This window comes from Chrysemys picta, chromosome 1, assembly GCF_011386835.1.
Source record: "Chrysemys picta bellii isolate R12L10 chromosome 1, ASM1138683v2, whole genome shotgun sequence".
NCBI classification, from domain to species: Eukaryota; Metazoa; Chordata; order Testudines; family Emydidae; genus Chrysemys; species Chrysemys picta.
The window spans coordinates 321,714,372-321,735,639 of record NC_088791.1 but is presented as its reverse complement, the minus strand read 5'-3'; the positions used below and the strand labels follow the sequence as shown (position 1 = coordinate 321,735,639).

The window sequence follows — 21,268 nt, the reverse complement described above, 5'->3', positions numbered from 1 at the left end:
TGAATGTAGACATAATTTAACATTGCCATTAACAGATGCATTTGATTGTCAGCACAAACACAATAGACAAAGGAAAATTACTATTTTATCTTGAGTTTTTAAAAGCTTTTTGGTTGTTGCAAGTTAGTGTTTGAATGGACAAAGGTGCAAAATAAGACCAACCTTTTTAACAGTGAGGGTGTGTTATCCCTGGAACAGTTTACCAAGGAAAGTGGTCAATGCACCATCAGCTGGAGTCTTTAATTCAGTGACTGGATGTCTTTATCAAAGCTAAGGCCTACTTCAGCCACAAATTATTGCACTTAATAGTGCTCAGTTACGTAGTAGGAAACATAATTCCCTTCACTGCAGCATAAACTGGGTAAAATGTTATGGCCTGTGTTATGTAGGAAGTCAAACTAGATGATCACAGTGGTTTTGCACCCATGGATCGCATTAGCCCTTTTGGCCAAAATGTTGCACTGGGAGCTCATGTTCAGTTGACTATCCACCCCCAATTCCCCAAATCTTTTTTAAAGTCATTGCTTTCTAGGATAAAGTTCTAGGAATATAGACTACATTCTTTGTTCCAACATGTATATCTTTACATTTAGCCATATTAAAACACACGTTGTTTGCTTGCTCCCTGCTTACCAAGCGAACCAGATCACTCTGAATCAGTGACTGGTCCCCTTCATAATTTACCACTCTACCAATATTGGTGTCATCTACAAACTTAATCAGGGATGATTCCGTTTTCTTCCAGGTCATTGATAAAAAAAAGTTAAATAGCATAGGACCAAGACCCCACTAGCAACACACCTGCTCAGTGATAATTCCCCATTTACAATTACATTTTGAGACTGATCAAGTAGCCAGCTTTTAATCCATGCTGTGTTAATTTTATCATTCTACTTTGTTAATCAAAATATCATGTGGTACCAAGTCAAATCCTTAGAGTTGTCTAGAGAGACAAGGTGGGTGAGGTAATATCTTTTATTGGGTCAACTTCTGTTGGTGAGAGACACAAGATTTTGAGTTTACACAGAGCTCTTCTTCAGGTCTGGGAAATGTACTCAGAGCGTAACAGCTAAATATAAGGAGGAACAAATTATTTAATGTAAGTGGTTAACACATATTTGAGGGACCATTCAAGGTGAAGTGGCCTTCTAACCAGGGCCGGCTCCAGGGTTTTTGCCGCCCCAAGCAGCAAAAAAAAAAAAAAAAAAAGCCGTGATCGCAATCAGCTCTACCGCTGGCGCTTCAGTCTTCGGCGGCAATTTGGTGGCTGGTCCTTCGCTCCGAGAGGGAGTGAGGGACCCGCTGCTGAAGAGCCGGAAGTGCCGCCCCTCTCCGTTGGCCGCCCCAAGCACCTGGTTGCTGGGCTGGTGCCTGGAGCCGGCCCTGCTGTTAACACCTCTCTAGTCATAGGGGGAAAAGGGAGGGAGAAGAGCTGGGTGGTGGTGGTGGTGGTGGGGGGGGGCGCTAGTGTGTTACAGATTGTTGTAATAAGCTATAAATCCAGTGTCTCTATTCAGTCCATGATTTTTAGTGTCAGACAAAGTAACGACAGGCTCATCTTTTGAAGGTGCTGTGCAGGTTTCCTTTGAGGATGAGGACTGATAGGTCAGATACAGAGTGATTGCTTTGTGCAAAGTGTTCACGCACAGGTGGTAGGTGTTTTTTGCTTTAATCATTTTCCTGTGTGAGTTCATTTGGGAGTGTAGTGATTGTTTGCTTTCACCCACATAGTTGCCATTGGGGCATTTAGTGCACTAGCTGAGGCATGTGTAGGACCCCTGGATCTTAAAAAGTGTGTTGTGGGGGGGTGTTGATCATTGTAAAGTGGAGATATGTCTGCAGGTTTTGCATCTGTTGTTCTGGTGCCACTTTGTGCTGGTGTGTCCTGCTCTGTGGGGATCTTGATGACAAGCTTGGAGAGGTTGGAGGGCTATTTGAAAGCCAGACATGGGCGTTCAGGCAAGATTTCCTTCAGGATGTGGTCTCCATGGAGTACGGGTTGTAACTGTTTGATGATACCCATTTGGGTTCCAGGCCTTGTCTACACTGCCGCTTTACAGCACTGAAACTTTCTCGCTCAGGGGAGTGAAAAAATGCCCCCCTGAGCGATGCAAGTTTAAGCGCTGTAAAGTGGCAATGTAGATACTGCACCAGTGCTGGGAGCAGTACTCCTAGTACTGGTAGCTACTCCCCTCGTGGGGGTGTTTTTTTTACAGCATTGGGAGAGCTCTCTCCCAGGGCTGAGGCTGTGACTTCAGAGCCATGTTAAAGCGCTACCACGCTTTATCTTTGGTAGTGAAGACATACCCCAAGTGTGGGGTGATTGGTGACAACTAGGGGTGTGCAGGTGCAGAGGCTAAGTATATTACATCAACACAATTACCTTTATCGACTAAACTAGTAATCCCATCTAAGTGAGGTATCAAATTAGTTTGATAGTAGCTATTTTCCATAAACCCATGTTGATTGGCGTTAATTATATTACACTCCTTTAATTCTTTATTAACGTAGTCCCATATCAGCCGCTCCATCAGCTTGTCTGGGATCAATGTCAGACTGAGAGGACTATGATTATCCAGATCATCTCATTTATCCTTTTTAAATATTGGCATTTTTTGAGCTTTCCTTTAGTCTTCTGAAACTGTTAGTGTTCCAAGACTTATTGAAAATCAACATTCATGGTCCAGTGATCACCTCAACCAGTTCTTTTAAAACTCAAGTTATCTGGGCCCACTGATTTAAAATGTTTAACTTTAGTAGGTGCTGTTTAACATTCTCCTGGGATACTAGTGTAATGGAAAGAGTGTTATTATATGTTAGGACTACATTGTCTGTTTTTTTCCAAACATAGAACATAAATTTTGATTGAACACTTCTGCCTTTTCTGCATTAGTACTGATAATTCTACCCATCTAGTAATGGGCCAATACCATTGTTAGGATTCCTTTAGTTCCTAATATATTTTTAAAAACTCCTTATTGTCCTTAATTTTGCTGGCCATAGATCACTTCTTGTGTCCCTTTGCTTCTTTTATCTATAATTCCTACCTTATGATTTATATTCATTAATATCAACTTCCCCTTTTTTCCATTTGTTATATATATAATTTTTATAGCTACCTTCACTTCCCCTCTAAACCACGTTGTATGTTTTTTACCAATCATCCTTCTTCCTCACTTATGGGATTTTGGTTTTTGGACATCTAGTACAGTGTTCTTAATCAATCCCCAATTATCTTTCTCATTTTTGTGATTACATTCTTCCTCCGAGCTGATCCGGCTCATAATTGTTTTCAGCCTTCTGAAATTGGCCCTTTTAAAGCATTGGAGATATATATATATTACTGGTCTGGACATTATTCTATTTACATATTATAAATGTGATCAAGTCCTCAGCATTTGTACCTAAGATACCATTCATTTTTAGTTCTATGAATCAGTTCCTCTTTGTCTGTCAAGATGAAATCTAATATAGAATTCCTGTGTTGGATTCAACAGTTTTTGAGTTTGGAAATTATCATCTTTTGCAAGTAAATACATCATCTGGCAAGTAAATACGAAATCTCTAGATATGATACATATTTATTTACATATACACATATTCATGCTAAGTATTGCATTTCTGTTATTTACAGAACTGCAGATTGTACCATAGCTATAGTCTGACCAGTGAACGTACACTGAAATCTGTAGAATCCTGACTACATGTTTTAGAAATTAATGAAAAGTAATCCCTGGTGTATTTACAGTATTGTTTACTTCTTTTATACATCATCCAGGACTTCATGTTCTTAGCATGGAAACCAGAAGTTAGTCTTTAGGACACGAGTAACTTTCTTGGTAATTGGATCAAACTCAAACTGCCGTGATCCACGAAAGAAATATATGAACCCTAGGAATAAAAACAAGTTGAATTACTATATTGCACATATAAATATTAAGCTGTTACAATAAAGGTTGCAAAGGGCTAGAAAAGACTATCTGAGTCACCCACTCTAGCACTTTGCAGAACAGCTCTATCTAAATAATATCCTATCTGACATAGGGGAAAAAACAAACTATTCCTGATCATTAATCTCAACACAGTAACTTTACAGTCTTAGGGCCAGACTGTGATATCCTTATTCATGTTGAGCAATACCTTACTTCACAAGTGTTTCTATTGACTACAGTGGAACTACTTATGGTGTAAGGACAAGACAACATGAGTAAGGGTATCCCAATATGTCCCTTAGTACTGATCTTTTCATAGCCTTGTGCAAACATTAATTGATTATCAATACACCTCAGGATGTACTTTTATCCCTATTGTACAGGTAGGGAAACTGAAGCACAGAAAGGTTAAGTGACTTGTCCAAGCCACAGAGGAAGTACCGGAGCCAGGATTAGCATGCAGATGTTTCTGGCTCTCAGTCCTAGGCACCCCATTTAACCATGTCTCTTATCACTTCTGAACCATTTAATGCTTCCTTACCTGAGAGTTTCCACTTACTTTTATGCTGGAAAACAGCATCAATCTTCCCATTAATTCCTGGAAATTCATCTTTTATCAGCTTTGGCTTCTTGTCCATGGACTGTCTTCTTTCATCATAACTGAGGAAAGTAAAAATAATATGAAGACAATTAAAAAAAGCCAAATGCCACGTAAGCCAGCCCCACTCTTTACAGAGGGCCTGTTAACAGTGAACTAAGTGTAACCCACACACCTTCTGGGTGTGGTGTTCTAGCCCCTCTCGTGGCACCAAGACCACCTTAAGAGAGAGCGATAAAGTGAGTCTGCTCTACAGCCTTAGCTAACAGCCAGTTGGCTTTTAGTTCATGTGGTAGAGGCTCATGCACTAAGCTCCAGAGATGCCCGGTTTGATCCCGCCCACCGACAACTGGGGGTCTGTTGGCGTTACATAAGCTCACTGAACACTTAGCTATTCTTAAACCAGATCCATAGATGGCATAGATGTTTGCTTTAAAATGTGCAGTAAAGCTTTAGATGTCTTTTTTCTATATGTAAGTAAAATAATTTAAGCAAAACTTTATGTATCTTTAAAAGAACTGTTTCACCTGCCTTTAAAGAATATTATTTTTCTACAGGCAGCGATGACAGTGTAAGAGACTGGCTAGTCAGTGTGCTACTAAGGCATCATAAAGCAAATTAATGATACAGTTATTGGTGATAAAAACAATAAGGAGTCTGGTGGCACCTTAAAAACTAACAGATTTATTTGGGCATAAGCTTTCGTGAGTTAAAACCTCACTTCTTCGGATGCAGTGAGTATTGGTGATGTGGGTTTTGTTTGCTCAGAGGTCCCTATTACCTCATACTCAAGAATGTTAAACATGAAATCTTACCTCCAGTACTTGTTAGACACAAAGTAGTATGTTTTTTTTTTAATTGCATTATGAAGAGCTGCATCAATTTTCTTCACACCCTTTGAGAAGCCCAAATCATGGATTTTCTTTGGGTATCCAGACAGTATAGCATCTCCTCTGACAACCCAGAATTCATTTCCTATCAAGAAAAGTTGTTGAAAACATTTTGCCAGGAACTTCTGTTGAGAATTATATTCCAGTGGCTACAGTAAACAATGGACTTCTGTTGTATTTTAAACACACCTGGCAAAATCCATCCCTCATGTAACTCTTCTGAATGCTAAGGATGAATTTGGGCTACTATTTTTAATTTAGACAAATAGTTCTACAGAAAAAAAGTGCCATTTCACATTTCCTTGGATAGAGCTTGATTTGTTAGGGAAATTTAGCTTTCTTAACATTAATCAAATAAGTGAGATGCATTTTGATGCCGAATGTGGTTTTTGTTAGCAATTTAATTGCAAAACAATACCAGTAAATTGGATTAGATCAGAGTTCATGAAATCTCATTAAAAGAGTACAAGGTTCAATTTCCTTAACTACACCTCTACCTCGATATAACGCGACCCGATATAACATGAATTCAGATATAACACGGTAAAGCAGCGCTCCGGGGGGGCAGGGCTGTGCGCTCCAGCGGATCAAAGCAAGTTCGATATAACGCGGTTTCACCTACAACACGGTAAGATTTTTTAGCTCCCGAGGACAGCGTTATATCGAGGTAGAAGTGTATTTTCAAAGCAAGTAAATTCCATTTGTGTCACATGTAAGAAGAACGTAGAGAAATTCAGATGCTTACCTTTAAAAAGAAATGTCTCATCTTTGTCTGTAATTTCATAGGCAGCATCCAAGCCAGATGGCAGAGGTGACCAGAATGAAGATATTAAATTAAAGTCAACTTCTCTGCTTGTAGGGTGTTTGCGCCAGAAGTACCTGATCCAGATACAGTACAACTTGCTTATTAATTCAAATCTTTATACATAACAATATGTGAGATTCTAACCATGGCAATAAGAGTTTACAACTTCTACAGCCCAGAGAGTATTGTATATTGGCGCACATACAAATACCATTGCCCCCAAATCATGTCTTCTATGCATTTACTTAGATTTTTGGCTTTTGAATCACTTAGAGCTAAAACCTGCCTTTACCACTGAGGTTAGAGAGGGTTCCCTGGCATGGAACAAATGCAGTTCTGCTACACGAAAAGGAAATGGGACTCAGTTCTGCAGCACACCACTGAGAAAGGGAGGTGGTAGAGTTGGGTGAGACGAGAGGATTCCTCAAGATCTACTCCACATACCTGTGCTAGGCTCTGGGCTGAGGATTTTCCCCTGAGAGAGTTTATCGCTGGATAAATTCTGGATTTCAGGGAAAGCAGATTTCACAATACTTATTTGCCTGTTCTTCTGCCATTACTATATTTTGAATGTCAGAATTCAACATTATAAACTCCTTTAGACTGTGAAGTCTTTAGGCAGAAGCAATCTACACCTTTGTGCAGCACTGAACAAATGATAAAATATAACGATGGTAATTGGTTTCATTATCCGAAATCATCATTGCAAAGGGTGTGCATGTAGACTTGGTATTTGGGATGGCAAATTTTCAAAGTTTAGAAGGCTGCAGTTAAAGATGGGTAAATGGTTAACTTCAGTGTCCCAAGTAATGGGTTCAGAGTCCAAAACTGAGTTCTCCTGAATTCTGAATGTTGGGACTTGTTCTAATTTATCCATGTCTTTTAAGGCACCCTTTCTAACTCTCTCTCTGTCTTCTCTGCATCCCATTCCTCTTCCTCTGCCTCCCTTTTCTTAATGCAACCAGATCTGTCTCTTTACCCACCAATACTTACCTCTATTCTTTTCCTACCATACCATATCCCAGGTCTCCACTAGGACCTCCTTTTATCCCACTTTCCTCTTTTTGGGTCCTCAGAACCCACAATCTATTCTCTTTAAGCCCTTGAGAGCAACCTAGTATTAGTGGGAATACAATAGGACTCTCTGTTGCTACTATTAGTGATTTTCCATGGAGGAATGCTTCAGCTTTAGCACACTTACTGCTCGTCTCTGGTCAGTTGTTTTAATCAATAAATTGTCCTGGGAATACTGCAGAACCCAAGTACCCAAATAAAACTTGCCAGTGTTAGATACCATGATAGAATCCAGCATATAGAGGTCACAATGAAGAAGTCAGAATTTGTCAACAGTTACCACAATCTTATCTAAATTTGACAAGTTTTCTCCTATGATTAGACTGGGAAATAAGTGTGGCAAGTGTGTGTTGCTGTTATTATTATTATTATTATTAGGGTTTATCATTTGCATTGTGGTAGTACCAAGGACCCCACCTATGTATCCTGTTGTGCTAGGTACTGCATAAATAACCAGAACAGAAAGATGGCCCCTGACCCAAAGAGCTTACAGTCTAAGAAAATATCCCTTAATGATCACTTCTGTGCAGGTAAGTAGGAGGTCTGTTGGCACTTGGGAAGAAAGATTGGTGATATTTATCTGAACCTTTTTTGAACTTAATAAAAGGTATTGGTTTGACTAACATGCTGGACAAAATTTGGAATGTTTCTTATTTTTCCAAACTATTGTGCCATCAAAGGAAGATTTAAGCAAAAGATATGATGTTGCTTTAAGACAGTCAACTTACTTGTCTTTAAAGAACATTATTTCTCCACGGAAAGTGGTGACAGCATCGAAAGTCAGATTAGGGTCACAAGTGTTTGGTGGTAGCGGTTCTGTTGGCTCCAGGGGTTCTATGGAGACAGTAGATTCTGTTGGATCTTCAGGGGGGTTAGATGAAGGTCCTAGGGAAAACAGTTTAGAGAAGAAATTAAAACTAGGATTTGATATTATAAAATTCAGATAACTTCAGTGGATCTGTCATTTTTATTCAAGCTATAGTTAATATAATCATTCAACATGGATTTCATTAAAAGTTATTTGAACTTGTTAGAGGCCATAAACATTGAGCAATTAATAATGTTTGATTACCATAGAGGTATTGAATGCCATTAATATCATCCTGATGAAGACGGAAAGTCTTGGCATCAAAGTGTCTATAAACTGGGTACATCAGTGAATCAGGGTGTCTAGAATGGAAGAGTCCCAGTGAATGGCCAAACTCATGCGCAGCCACGAAAAACAAGTTGGCACCTAAAAACAGCAAACAAAATGTATAAAAGAAAGGTAAGTCTTTTCATGTTCTTGCCCATCAATGTGAAATACAAGCCACCCAATTACACTCAATACAACAGAGGTTTTTAGTGCTTATAGTAAACTCAGATGTAGTTGAAATAAAACTAAGTACAATGAAAATACATTGAAGTGCATCAAAAGTACAAAGGTGCAGTGCTTGTAGGCCTGATCCAGCACCCAACAACTCCAGCAGAGATCAGTGTGGGTGCAGGAGTCCAGATGTTGTGATGCCTTTGGAAAACTGGGGCCTGAGGAAGCTAATTATGTGGGATGGTTTTCAAAAGTGCTGAAATCCTGTTGGTTTTTCAACACTTCTGAAAATCAGCTACTCACTTAGGTATCTAACTATGGTTTTAGGAGTCAAAATTTAGGTGCCTCGTTTTGAAAATCCTACCGAGCCCAGGTATGAAATATTAAGAGTTGTTTTACATACCCTGTGAGCCTTTGGTCCAGTCTTCATCCTCATCAAAGTGAGCATCTCCACCAATACCATTGCCAGGTGCATAGGCATGAGCAACCGTCCCACCAGGACCATCAAAGGGATTGAAATCGTTGTGAACTAAGAATGGAATAAGATGCAATAGAACTCTTTGTGCATTTGCAACACTCCAAATTCTTCTGACATGCAATTTTGACAACCCCATTATTTGTCAATTTTTACTGAAAAGCGGAAAATTTTGACTTTCTAGTAGATCTGCAGACACTAAACAATTGGAAGTGAAACAAAAATCTGTCAAAATGGAAGAGATCATGAAGCAGTCAGTGGGAATTGAGTAAGGATTGGAGATGGGCATGAATGCAGGTACAATGGCTTGGTGGGAGGAGAAATGCAAAGGAAAGGAAACTAAATAAAAATAATGGCGAGCTGTTGTACAACTTGTATTTATATAGTCGAACCACAAGACAAGCATGTGAGAAACCAAAATAATCACATGACCTTTTATTGTTCCCTCCACCATCCTCCACTACTTTCTGTTCTCTTTACTCACTGCATCATGTCTAATTATGATCCTGCTACCTCCTATGCACATAGAAGAGAGCTTTGGTGGGAGAAATCTCCCTGAGGATCCACCCACATCATCCCAGTTGGGGGTGGAGTTTGCCCTCCTCCACCACAGAAAAGCCCCCAAGGGGGAGCCAGCCCCAAGCACAGAGCTCTGTGGCCCTTATTTAGCAAAGCACTTTAACCTGTGCTTACCTTTAAGCATGTGAGTAGTCCCAGTGACTTACATGGAACTAGTCATGAGTAAAACCCACAAGCCCTGGTTCTGTGCAGATGTCTGCCCAGGCTGAACATTATACACTATGCACAATCCCGTTGAACTACACACAGTGTGTAAAGTTATGTACAGCTATAAATCTTTGCAGTATCAGAACCTTAGATTGTAAATTCTTTCGGGTGGGGACTGTGTTTTTGTGTGTGATTGTATAATGCCTAGCACAATGGGATCCCCATCCTAATACAAATGATAATAATGAATAATAATTTCAGGAAAAATAATTCACAGACCTCTGGCTGGTAATATTTACAATGATTATATATAGATAGATAGATAGATTTACCTCTGGCTGCAAAGGAGATCAATATATCTGCATCACCTCTGTCAACCCGGGTAAATGTCAATGGGATCACATTGCTCCAGACTGTAAAAGCTTTCTTGATGGCTGCATCTACATCAACTTGGGCCATGTCTGGTGTGTAGTTCAAAATCCTTTCAAATATAATATAGAGAAACAGCTGAGTTCTTTACAATATTGATCATCTACTTGGAGCAACTTGTTTCCCTTTAATTCAAGAAAACCCCTCTACTACTGCATAGTTACCTGTATGTTAGAGTTCTTTTCCCCCATTTTGGTTGTCCTGCAAAGGTGGAGAAATCAGCAACATCAGGGACTCCACACCGGGGTTTCTGCATCACCTCCAGAGTGTTAGAATCCAATTTCCCAGTCACCTCCAATCCGATGAATTCCTGCATTTCTTTGATTTTGTTGACTATGGGACTATCGCTTTTCCATCTTAAAACAGGCTTCCCATCTGTCTTAAAGCTGTAGTAATTTTCCAGGTACTTCTGATGAAACAGATATATATTAAGACACTAGGTTCTTTTTTAGATCTTGCAAAATAATATTAAATATTCTGTCATGAGATCTATCCTGGGCTTCTGCTGCTTGTTCCCTCTGTGTCTCAGGAACTCATCTTGTTTAGAAACTTTGTAAAACTGAAATTAGTTCCCATTTTCCATTTATATTAATACCTTGACGTTATCTTGTTGTGTGATAATGTGGCTACAAGAGTTCAGCATGAATGTTTTGCAATTGTACAATAGGATTAATGCTCAGAACACATTCAGAATAAACATTTGCCCTGTAAATGGAACATTTTGTGACAAAACACCTTAGACTTACTGTCTGTTCCAGCACTCCATGCAGTATCTAAAGACAGACAATGACAGATGTTTGAAGAACATGATTGAAAGCATGATTTGCCAATAGCATTACATTTTATCATGTGCAATGATGCAGCCAAAAATGAAGATCCCGATCCTACAACCACCTATGCATGAGAATATCTTTACTCCCCTGAGAAGCCCCAAGTGAGCCAAGAAGATTACTTGTGTGTCAAGTTATTCACATGTTTAAATGTTTGCAGTATCAGACCCTAAACGGGTGCACTGTAATTTTAAATTGTTTCCTGCAAAATAATGTAAAACAAAATAATAATAAGATGCTTCCTGGCAAATGTCTATGGTTCATGATGACAGCGCTGAATTATTCTTCAGAAATATTGCCTCACTTTGAGCATTGCACATCCATTAAAACAGCACCCAAGGCAAGCACTTTCCAAGCTTTTGAAACCAAGAACCCCCTTCAGGAAAATGAAACAAGTCCTATCCACCCTTCCACCCCACCATTTTAGAAGGGCAGCCTTGGGGAACCTTTCACGGCCAGTGTGTCACACCCCTCTAGGAGGGCTTACTTCTATTCTTTGGGAAATGCTGAACCAGACTATTCACCCCATCAGCAAGTATAGGGTCAGATCCCCAGCTGGTGTAAATCAGCATAGCTCCATTAACTTCAATTAACTCCAGCTCAGGATCTGGTCCTGTATGTCTGCAATCATTACCTGAACAAGCTTCGTCTCTTCTTCCACTTTCCTTTTCGGATCTATAGGAAAAGCACAAGATGCGGCCCATAGTAACAGCAGAAACGGAAGGTTCTTCATTCTTTTGCTTCTATGTCTTGTCTTTATGTAGATCTCAATCTCCGCCAGCTACATACAAGTCTCTCACGTATCCCTGTTTATATAGAACTTGTGTGTTTCACAAAGTCAGGTGTAGCCTGACTCACAGTTTAGAACAGCCTCCAATTACCAACAGAAGATATGCAAACACTGGTTTAGTCATGAAAAGCTTGACAGATTTCATGTGAACTGCCTCCCATCCCACTCCGCCCCTTTGCAAATTTTGCAATCGGGCAATATGATTAATGCTCAGGAAATAGCTTGATATTCCTTTCCTTTATAAACTCACTGTTTCTTCAGGTAAGAAAAATGTTATTTTAGCTACTTAAAAAATCCAGCCTTGAGCCTCAGAACATTTATGAATGTCCTTAATTTTAAGCATCTGAACAGGCCCATTAACTTGAAACCTCTGAGGTGCTCAAAGGTAAGCACAGATGTAAGTCTTTGCAGAATTGTGGCCTCTAATAAGAAACAAAATGAAACCTTGGCAGGTTCCAGTTTTTTTGTAGACAACTGAAACAAGTGTCTTCTATGGTCACATGTATTTTGGGAGAAATCTCATTGTTAATGTAGTGCCATAATCTGCTCACCTTACCCATTGGAATAGTCCTTGTGCTGTAAGACACTGAAAAAGCAATGCTGATTATTTGCATCACCTCCAGGTTATGTTTAATAAGGTTCTTAGCTCTATTGGAACCACCCATGTCTCTCTCTGCCCATTGCTCCTGCCTGTACTACCAAGCAACAGTCCCACGCAGCAATTGCAACTTGATTCTCAGGCCTGGTTAAGGTAAACTGAATGCAGGAATTGGGGATGGGGTAAAGGACTGTTGCACCACCACCTTAATTTTGGAGACAGCGAAGGAACAGAACAATAAAAGCTAGAACAGTCCTTAGGAGCTGCTCCATCTTACACTGTGCTGAACATGGTACAGAACAGCGGGAGTGCACTGTGCTCTGACTATATCTCCTCCTTCAACATGTCCCCCCCATAATCTACCACCACACCCCTGGTGCTCCCTTACACTGGGGGCTGTTAGCAGGGTGATATGGGACTGTCCTGCTGGCTCTATCCTAACAGAAACTCCCTTATGCCAGGGCTGATTCCCAAATGGCCAGTTCGGCCTGCTTTGTGGCCCTTGTATACCAGCAAAGCCAGAGTACTGAGCCACCACAGAGCCCAGAATCCGGGCCTAGCTCTTATGCTTTGGATAATATGTTCCCCGCTATTGTCAGGAAGCTTTCTCTCTGCTTCATATGGTGCATGCACCAATCAGCATCAGCATCCTGGATATTGGGCATGAGGCCTTAGAAAGTCCCCTAAAATTCATAAGCTCAAATCTTTAACTAATGGTTTAACACCACCGTCTCCACCTCAGGGTGGAGAATTATCTTTTGTTTCATTCTCCACCATAAATGGCACAGGCTGCCACAGGAAGTAGGCAGAGGGGCCTCCATCCAAAACATAGTGAGAGATGGCAATAGAGGAGATTTCTGAAAGGAGAGGTACATACATTACAGAGACCTTTGCTGAATTATTTCCCTCTGGGACACATCAGTGGAAACCAGCAGAAAGCAGCCCCAGGAGATAGACATTATGATGAAGTCTCGAGTATCTGCTTTCTCCTCCTGGATGGTTGGTTGGTCTTGTTGAAACAGGACACAAGACAGAGATTCAGGAGGAAGCAGACACTTGGTCATGGGGCCTAAATTTTCCACACTCATCATTGTTTGCATTATAGTGCCCATCCACAGAGGCACTGGGAAGGTTTTAGTGAGGTTGTTGTGGTACTTTGATTGGCAGGACTCAGCAATATTATCAAATGTGCCCTGTTGCTAACTTTTGCCCTCTTATTCTGTTCCCTCTTTCCCCCCCATTTCTTGGTGCTGTCCATCACCCACTAAAATCATTCACTTTTCTTAGTATATCATCCCATATAGAAACTTTCATAGCCACAGAGATGTTTTTTGAGGCCTTGCCCATGAAGCGATCGAACCTAGAAGTGACCTCCATAATGAGAATCTCTTGTTCTTCCACAGAGATTTGACTTGCTGATTGCTACACTCTCCTTTCTCAAAGCCTCTTTCTCAGGAATGTCTCATACCATTGTCTGGCCCTTGCTATGCCAGGGTCGATACCCCCACCAGCAGCATTCCCTTGGCCAGAGCCCCTAGTAACAGCACCAGAAGAAGACGACATCCTCCCGTGGGCACAATGCTGAGTAGAAGTCTCAAAATTTGGTCCTTTTCAACTGTGTTCATGCATGCAAGTTGCCAATCAGCATATGTAAATGCTACTTTAAATTGTACAAATACCAACCTGAAAGGCAGAAGATAAGAGTGGGGGTCCCCACACGGCTTGCCTGTGAGGTAATGAGTACGGTTTGTTCTGAAAATGCTTCACAGACCCAGCCCTGTTCTGGCCACAGTGTACTCTGGCAGCAGTGTGGGAGCCACAGGCTAAAGTACAAGAGTGAGGACCTACACACAAGGAACTTTTGAGCTGTAAAACTGCAGCTCTGGCTGTGCCCCTGATGAGTGGCGTCTAACAGAGAGATGTTTACATCTCCCGCCTGTCTGCGTAGTTTACTGCCAAGCCCTGAGGCTAGTGTGTGTAAATATGGAGCCATATGTATGAATTATGTTGCTGAGAATGCCAGCTGCAGAGACAGAGGCATGTACCCCTCTTCTGACAGCTGCATAATGACAGCTCGTATGAATGAGATAGTCTTTGTTTAATGGCAGGGCTTGCTGTCTTGCTTGTGCCTTTTGTGTAGCTCCTGGTGGATCTCCCTTCCTTTCCAGCCTAGAGTGTGTGTTCTTCCCAGAAGCCTAATCTGCCATAATTTCCTCTACGACATTAAGGATGCTGGATCCACTAACATCCCTTCATGCAGGAATCACTTCCAGGCCAGACTTGATTCATTTGAAAATCTCCATGTATGTGTGTCTATCTAGAGAAGGGACTAAACCCTGCCAGTCCGGGCAATGATGGAGCTGAATTTCCAAATCCTCTGAAAATTCATCTCCTATTCAGGCCACGCGAGAGCATTCTTTTCTCCAGCAGGTATGCCCACATGGCACCTCCTCTGAAAATTGCCTGTGAGGAGCATTGTAACTTTTGTTTCTCTTTCCTATGAAGCAACTCAGACTGGCCACTGCTGCATCCTGGACTAGACTGAACAATGATCTTATTGTTTATGGAAAATATCAACTGTGTATATGCATTTGTTACAGTAATATGCAATGAGATACATTCATAGAATCATAGAATCGTAGAAGATTAAGGTTGGAAGAGATCTCAGGAGGTCATCTAGTCCAATCTCCTGCTCAAAGCAGGACCAACCCCAACTAAATCATCCCAGCCAAGGCTTTGTCAAGCAGGGCCTTAAAAACCTCTAAGGATGGAGATTCCACCACCTCCCTGGGTAACCTATTCCAGTGCTTCACCACCCTCCTAGTGAAATAGTGTTTCCTAATATCCAACCTAGACCTGCAACTTGAGACCATTGCTTCTTGTTCTGTCATCTGCCACCACTGAGAACAGCCGAGCTCCATCCTCTTTGGAACCCCCGTTCAGGTAGTTGAAGGCTGCTATCAAATCCCACCTCACTCTTCTCTTCTGAAGACTAAACAAGCCCAATTCCCTCAGCCTCTCCTGGTAAGTCATGTGCTCCAGCCCCCTAATCATTTTCATTGCCCTCCGCTGGACTTTCTCCAATTTGTCCACATCCCTTCTGTAGTGAGGGAACCAAAACTGGATGCAATATTACAGGTGTGGCCTCACCAGTGCCAAATAGAGGGGAGTAATCACTTCCCTCAAGCTGCTGGCAATGCTCCTACTAATACAGCCCAATATGCCATTGACCTTCTTGGCAACGAGGGCACACTGCTGACCCATATCCAGCTTCTTGTCCAATGTAATTCCCAGGTCCTTTTCTGTAGAACTGCTGCTTAGCCAGTCGGTCCCCAGCCTATAGCGGTGCATGGGATTCTTCCGTCCTAAGTGCAGGACTCTGCACTTGTCCTTGTTGAACCTCATCAGATTTCTTTTGGCCCAATCCTCCAATTTGTCTAGGTCACTCTGAACCCTATCCCTACCCTCCAGCATATCTACCTCTCCCCCCAGCTTATTGTCATCTGAGAACTTGCTGAGGGTTCAAGTAATCCCATCATCCAGATCATTGATAAAGATGTTGAACAAAACCGGCCCCAGGACCAACCCCTGGGGCACGCCGCTTAATACCGGCTGCCAACTAGACATCGAACTGTTGATCACTACACATTGAGCCCGACAATTTAGCCAGCTTTCTATCCACCTTATAGTCCATTCATCCAATCCATATTTTTTTAACTTGCTGGCAAGAATACTGTGGGAGATCGTTTCAAAAATTTTGCTAAAGTCAAGATATATCACATCCACCACTTTCCCTATCCACAGAGCCAGTTATCTCATCATAGAAGGCAATCAGGTTAGTCAGGCATGACTTGCCCTTGGTGAATCTATGTTGACTGTTCCTAATCACCTTCCTCTCCTCCAAGTGCTTCAAAATGGATTCCTTGAGGACCTGCTCCATGATTTTGCCGGGGACTGAAGTGAGGCTGACTGTTCTGCAGCTCCCCCCACACCCTGAGGCACCCCCCCAGCCCGCAGCAGCTCCCCACCCCCACCCCCCGGCCCAGGGAGCCGTGTGGCAGCTCCCCACCCCAGCTGACCTCTGCTATGCCGCCTCCCCGAGCACATCATTGCTGCTCCACTTCTCCCACCTCCCAGGCTTGTGGTGCCAATCAGCTGTTTAGCACCGCAAGCCTGGGAGGGGAGGAGAATTAGAGTGGGGGCGGCGTGCTCAGGGAGGAGGCGGAGCAGAGGCTGAGCTGGGGTGTGGAACTGCCGCACGGCTCCCCAGGCCAGGGGGGTGGGGAGCTGCCGCGGGGGGAAATTGGGAGCACCGCTTTTTGGCGCCCCCAAATCTTGGTGCCCTAGGCAACCAGCTAGTTCGCCTTAATGGTAGCACTGGCCCTGCCCCTGATCACCATGATTTTTCAGAGATAATGGCCAATGGCTCTGCAATCACATCAGCCAACTCCCTAAGCATCCTCGGATGCATTAGATCTGGACCCATGGACATGTGCACGTCCAGCTTTTCTAAATAGTCCTTAACCTGTTCTTTCACCACTGAGGGCTGCTCACCTCCTCCCCATACTGTGTTGCCCAGTGCAGCAGTCTGGGAGCTGACCTTGTCTGTGAAGACCAAGGCAAAAAAAGCATTGAGTACTTCAGCTTTTTCCACATCATCTGTCACTATGTTGCCTCCCCCATTCACTAAGGGTCTCACACTTTCCCTGACCTTCTTGTTGCTAACATACCTGTAGGAACCCTTCTTGTTATCCTTCACATCCTTTGCTAGCTGCAACTCCAGTTGTGCCTTGGCCTTCCTGAATACACCCCTGCATGCCCTAGCAATATTTTTATACTCCTTCCTAATCATCTGTCCAAATTTCCACTTCTTGTAAGCTTCCTTTTTGAGTTTAAGCTCACTGAAGATTTCACTGTTAAGCCAAGCTGGTTGCCTGCCATATTTGCTGTTCTTTCTGCACTTCGGGATGGTTTGTTCCTGCGCCCACAATAAGGCTTCTTTAAAATACAGCCAGCTCTCCTGGACTCCTTGCCCCCTCATATTATCTTTCCAGGAGAACTTGCCCATCACTTCCCTAAGGGAGTCAAAGTCTGATTTTCTGAATTCCAGGGTTCATATTTTGCTACTCTCCTTTCGTCCTTTTGTGAGGATCCTGACCATCTCATGGTCACCGCTGCCACCCACTTCCACTTCCCCTACCAATTCTTCCCTTTTTTTTTTAGCAGCAGGTCAAGAGGAGCATGGCCCTAGTCGGTTCCTCCAGTAGTTGCCCAGGAAGTTGTCCCCAACACTCTCCAAAAACTTCCTGGATTGTCTGTGCATTGCTGTATTGCTCTCCCAGCAAATGTCAGGGTGATTGAAGTCCCCCATTAGTACCAGGGCCTGTGATCTGGAAACTTCAGTTAGTTGTCTGAAGAAAGCCTCATCTACATCATCCTTCTGATTGGGTGGTCTATAGCACACGCCCACCACACATTCTCACAGTGCGTGTTTATTCAGGGCCTGATACTACTCTGAATGCAGGCATTAGGTTTGCACATGACTTTTGTCATCAGTGAGAGCAGGGTTGGGTGCACACTACATAGACAAGATTTTCAAATGTGACTGGTGATTGTGGGTGCCTTGGATTTTGGGTACTCAATTTAAGACATCACCTGATTTGGGTAAGTGCTCAGTGCTCTATCTATGAACAATTTCCACCTGGTGCTATCATAGCTATATCCAGTTCCAGTCACCAACAATAGAATCCTAGAATCATAGGACTGGAAGGGACCTCGAGAGGTCATCTAGTCCAGTCCCCTGCACTCACAGCAGGACTAAGTCTTATCTAGACAATCCCTGACAGATGTTTATCCAACCTGTTCTTAAAAATCTCCAATGACGGAGATTCCGCAACCTCCCTAGGCAATTTATTCCAGTGCCTAACTAACCTGACAGTTAGGAGGTTTGTCCTAATGTCCAATCTAAACTGCCCTTGCTGTAATTTAAGCCCATTGCTTCTTATCCTATACACAAAGGTTAATGAGAACAATTTATGTCCCTCCTCCTTGTGACAACCTTTTATGTACTAGAAAACTGTTCCCTCTCAGTCTTTTCTTTTCCAGACTAAACAAACCCAGTTTTTTCAGTTTTCCCTCATAGCTCAGATTGACCTGAGCTGCATTCAGATTAGAGGACTGAAGGATATATCCCACTGTCACTCCCCTGAGCCACCAAATCTCCCACTTTTGCCATCCGACACCCCCATCTTTTGCAATACCTTTATCTAGGGTTATGTCAGTCCCTTCTACTTCATTACAAAAGACACAAAGAAATTATAACAGTTCAGGTAGTGCGTGATGATAGGATCAGTTGTTTAGAATAATATTGTAATGAATAGGGGGTGTGACTGCCCTCTACTGGATGGAATCAGAACTACTCAACTGCGTGTCATAGGCCCTGTGCAAAATAGCTCACATAGTCGAGATGTGCTTTAGGAGTAAGCATACCAGAGCACGGTGAACTTCCACATGATCACAGTGTCCAGCATAACGTTGACTGTCAAGGTCCTAGATGGTCATAGCTGTCTTAGAACTATCAACTCTTATGAAGCAGAGAGTTAACGTCTAGTTCTGTGCTTCTATCTTCTTCTTCTAATGTCTTTCCCCTTGCTTCTACCCTGGAGCTGCCCACTTCTGCCTCCCGCTCTGCCTCTCCTTTACAGCTAGTGCAGTCTCTTAAAGTCATCATATTGTCTGAAAGGCTGAGCTGGGAGTTCAGCCTGCAGGGCAATTAAATTAAATTCACTGGCCCCTTCTCTAGTGCTGCTGACCAGAAAGACAAGGAGTCTGGACCAAAAGAACCCAAGACTGTTATATACACAAACATAAAATAGCTTTATTGCTGAGTGACACATTAATAAATAGCCTAAATACAATACTAAGATAAGTTAAAACTATATACAATACATTTAACATTTCTCGGTTATTTAAAATAATATTTATCAGGGATCACAGCTCTTATGTGACTCAGACGTAAAGTAAAAGATAAATAACACTGATTAGAAACAAAACATTGATGAAAAGCCATCTCTAGTGCATACAAAATTGGATTCTGTTTCTTTTGCCTTGTGTGTCTGCTCTTATTTGCAGTCAAACCAACTATTTCTCTGCATTTCACGAATAACTTTCTTGGACTTGGTGTCTATCTCATACTGCTTTGAGCCATGGAAAAAATAGAAATTTCCTAGAAATAAAAACAAAATGAATAATTACTTTGTACAAATGTATATTCATTCTCTTTCTACAAACAATGCTGCAACTTAAAATGTGTACACATAAAGAAACACCCTTACTAATGTCTGTAATGAATCTATGGAAATGCATATTTTCCATTATATTCACCTATCAAAGTATTTTTTTCTATTTACCTTTTTCCTGAAAAGCAGCATCAACCTTATTGCCAATTCTTGGAAAGTCAACTGATATGCGTCTTGGATAACCCTTTTCCATGGATTCGGTGACTTCATCATAACTGAATGAAGAAATGAAATGAAAATAATTCATAAGCATGTGATATTTAATATTGACTCCAACTGACCTTTACAACAAGTAAGTCCTGCCCTTAGCTAAAACTCACTAACCATGAGCTACTGTAAACTCATTGAATTGTATAAATCCTTACTATACAAATACTTTCACCTTTACTAATCTATGCACAGTTGTCTGTAGCTATTCTGACTAAATAGTTTGTTTTTCCTATTGATAGCCTGCAAAGACATTTCTGTACCTGACTTGCTTTGTGCTTATGAGTTGTCAATGGGACTAGTCACCTGAGTGAAGCTAAGCATACGCATAAGACCCAAGTGAGAGAAAGGCAAGAAAAACAGATTTAAATGGATGTGCTAAGCTCTGTACAAACCTGTAACACAAAGCCAGTCCCTGTCCAAATTACACTATTATACTATAATGAACTGGCCACTGTGTTGGTGTACCCTACCTTCTGCTGGGTAGAATTGGATATGTTCACCTATGTTATAGGAACATACTACAGTAAAGGCTGTATTATTTGGCCTTGTACCAGCCGGAAAGATCTATAAACTGACATTTCTAATCTTCACCGGAAGTCCAGTTTATAGTCCAGTTGGCACGGGCCAACAGGCTCCATACCTGGCTCCGCGTGCTTCCCTGGAAGCGGAGACATATCCCTCTTCTCCTAGGTGGAGGAACAGCCACGAGGGGTTCGGCGTGCGGGAGAGGGGAGGGGCATGGGCTCTGGGAGGGAGTGTGAGTTCAGGAGGGGGCCTAGCTGTGCCTCCCCCTAGGAACAGCAGGGACAGGTTGCTGCTTGTAGAGAGCTGCCCATACCCCCTCCAACACCCAAACTCCTTCCCTCTTAGTTAACCGGAATTTTTCACTTACCGGCACCCACCGTTCTCCCAACATGCCCGATAAAAAAGCTTTTACTGTACTAGCAGCGAATGGAAAATGTTCTTTAACTCGAGTGTTTTAAAGAAAAGGAAGATCTGAGCTCTATCTTTGTTGTCATTGAAATTCAGCTTAATAATGGGGTGTGCAATATACCAGTCATGAAATCCTGCTCAAGGGAGCCACAGATTTGTCAGAATTCCAAATGTAAAGGCTTAATAAGGCTTTAAATAAGATGCATGGATTATTTGCTGGGAGAATTTAATCTTACCTCCAATACTTGTCACCTACAAAGAAGTACGTTTTTTTTATATTCTCATCATAAACAGCAGCATCAATTGTCTTAACGTATCTTGGAAAGCCCAGGGTGTGGATGTTCCTAGGAAAACCTGGATGTACAGAATATCCA

At 42.0% G+C, this 21,268-nt stretch overlaps 1 protein-coding gene across 1 annotated transcript; it reads right to left on the bottom strand.

Annotated features, from left to right (window-relative positions):
- Window positions 1-3,563: 3,563 nt before the first annotated feature.
- On the bottom strand, window positions 3,564-11,968 carry LOC101931780 (stromelysin-1-like). Its single transcript, XM_024099592.3, has 10 exons — window positions 11,700-11,968; window positions 10,400-10,644; window positions 10,139-10,287; window positions 9,009-9,134; window positions 8,372-8,533; window positions 8,028-8,184; window positions 6,166-6,299; window positions 5,346-5,505; window positions 4,492-4,592; window positions 3,564-3,891 (listed from the first exon to the last, which is right to left on the bottom strand). Exons 1-10 carry the CDS (start codon window positions 11,796-11,798, stop codon window positions 3,791-3,793), a joined length of 1,434 nt encoding a protein of 477 aa, XP_023955360.1. The 5' UTR covers window positions 11,799-11,968; the 3' UTR covers window positions 3,564-3,790.
- Between the last annotated feature and the right edge of the window lie 9,300 nt (window positions 11,969-21,268).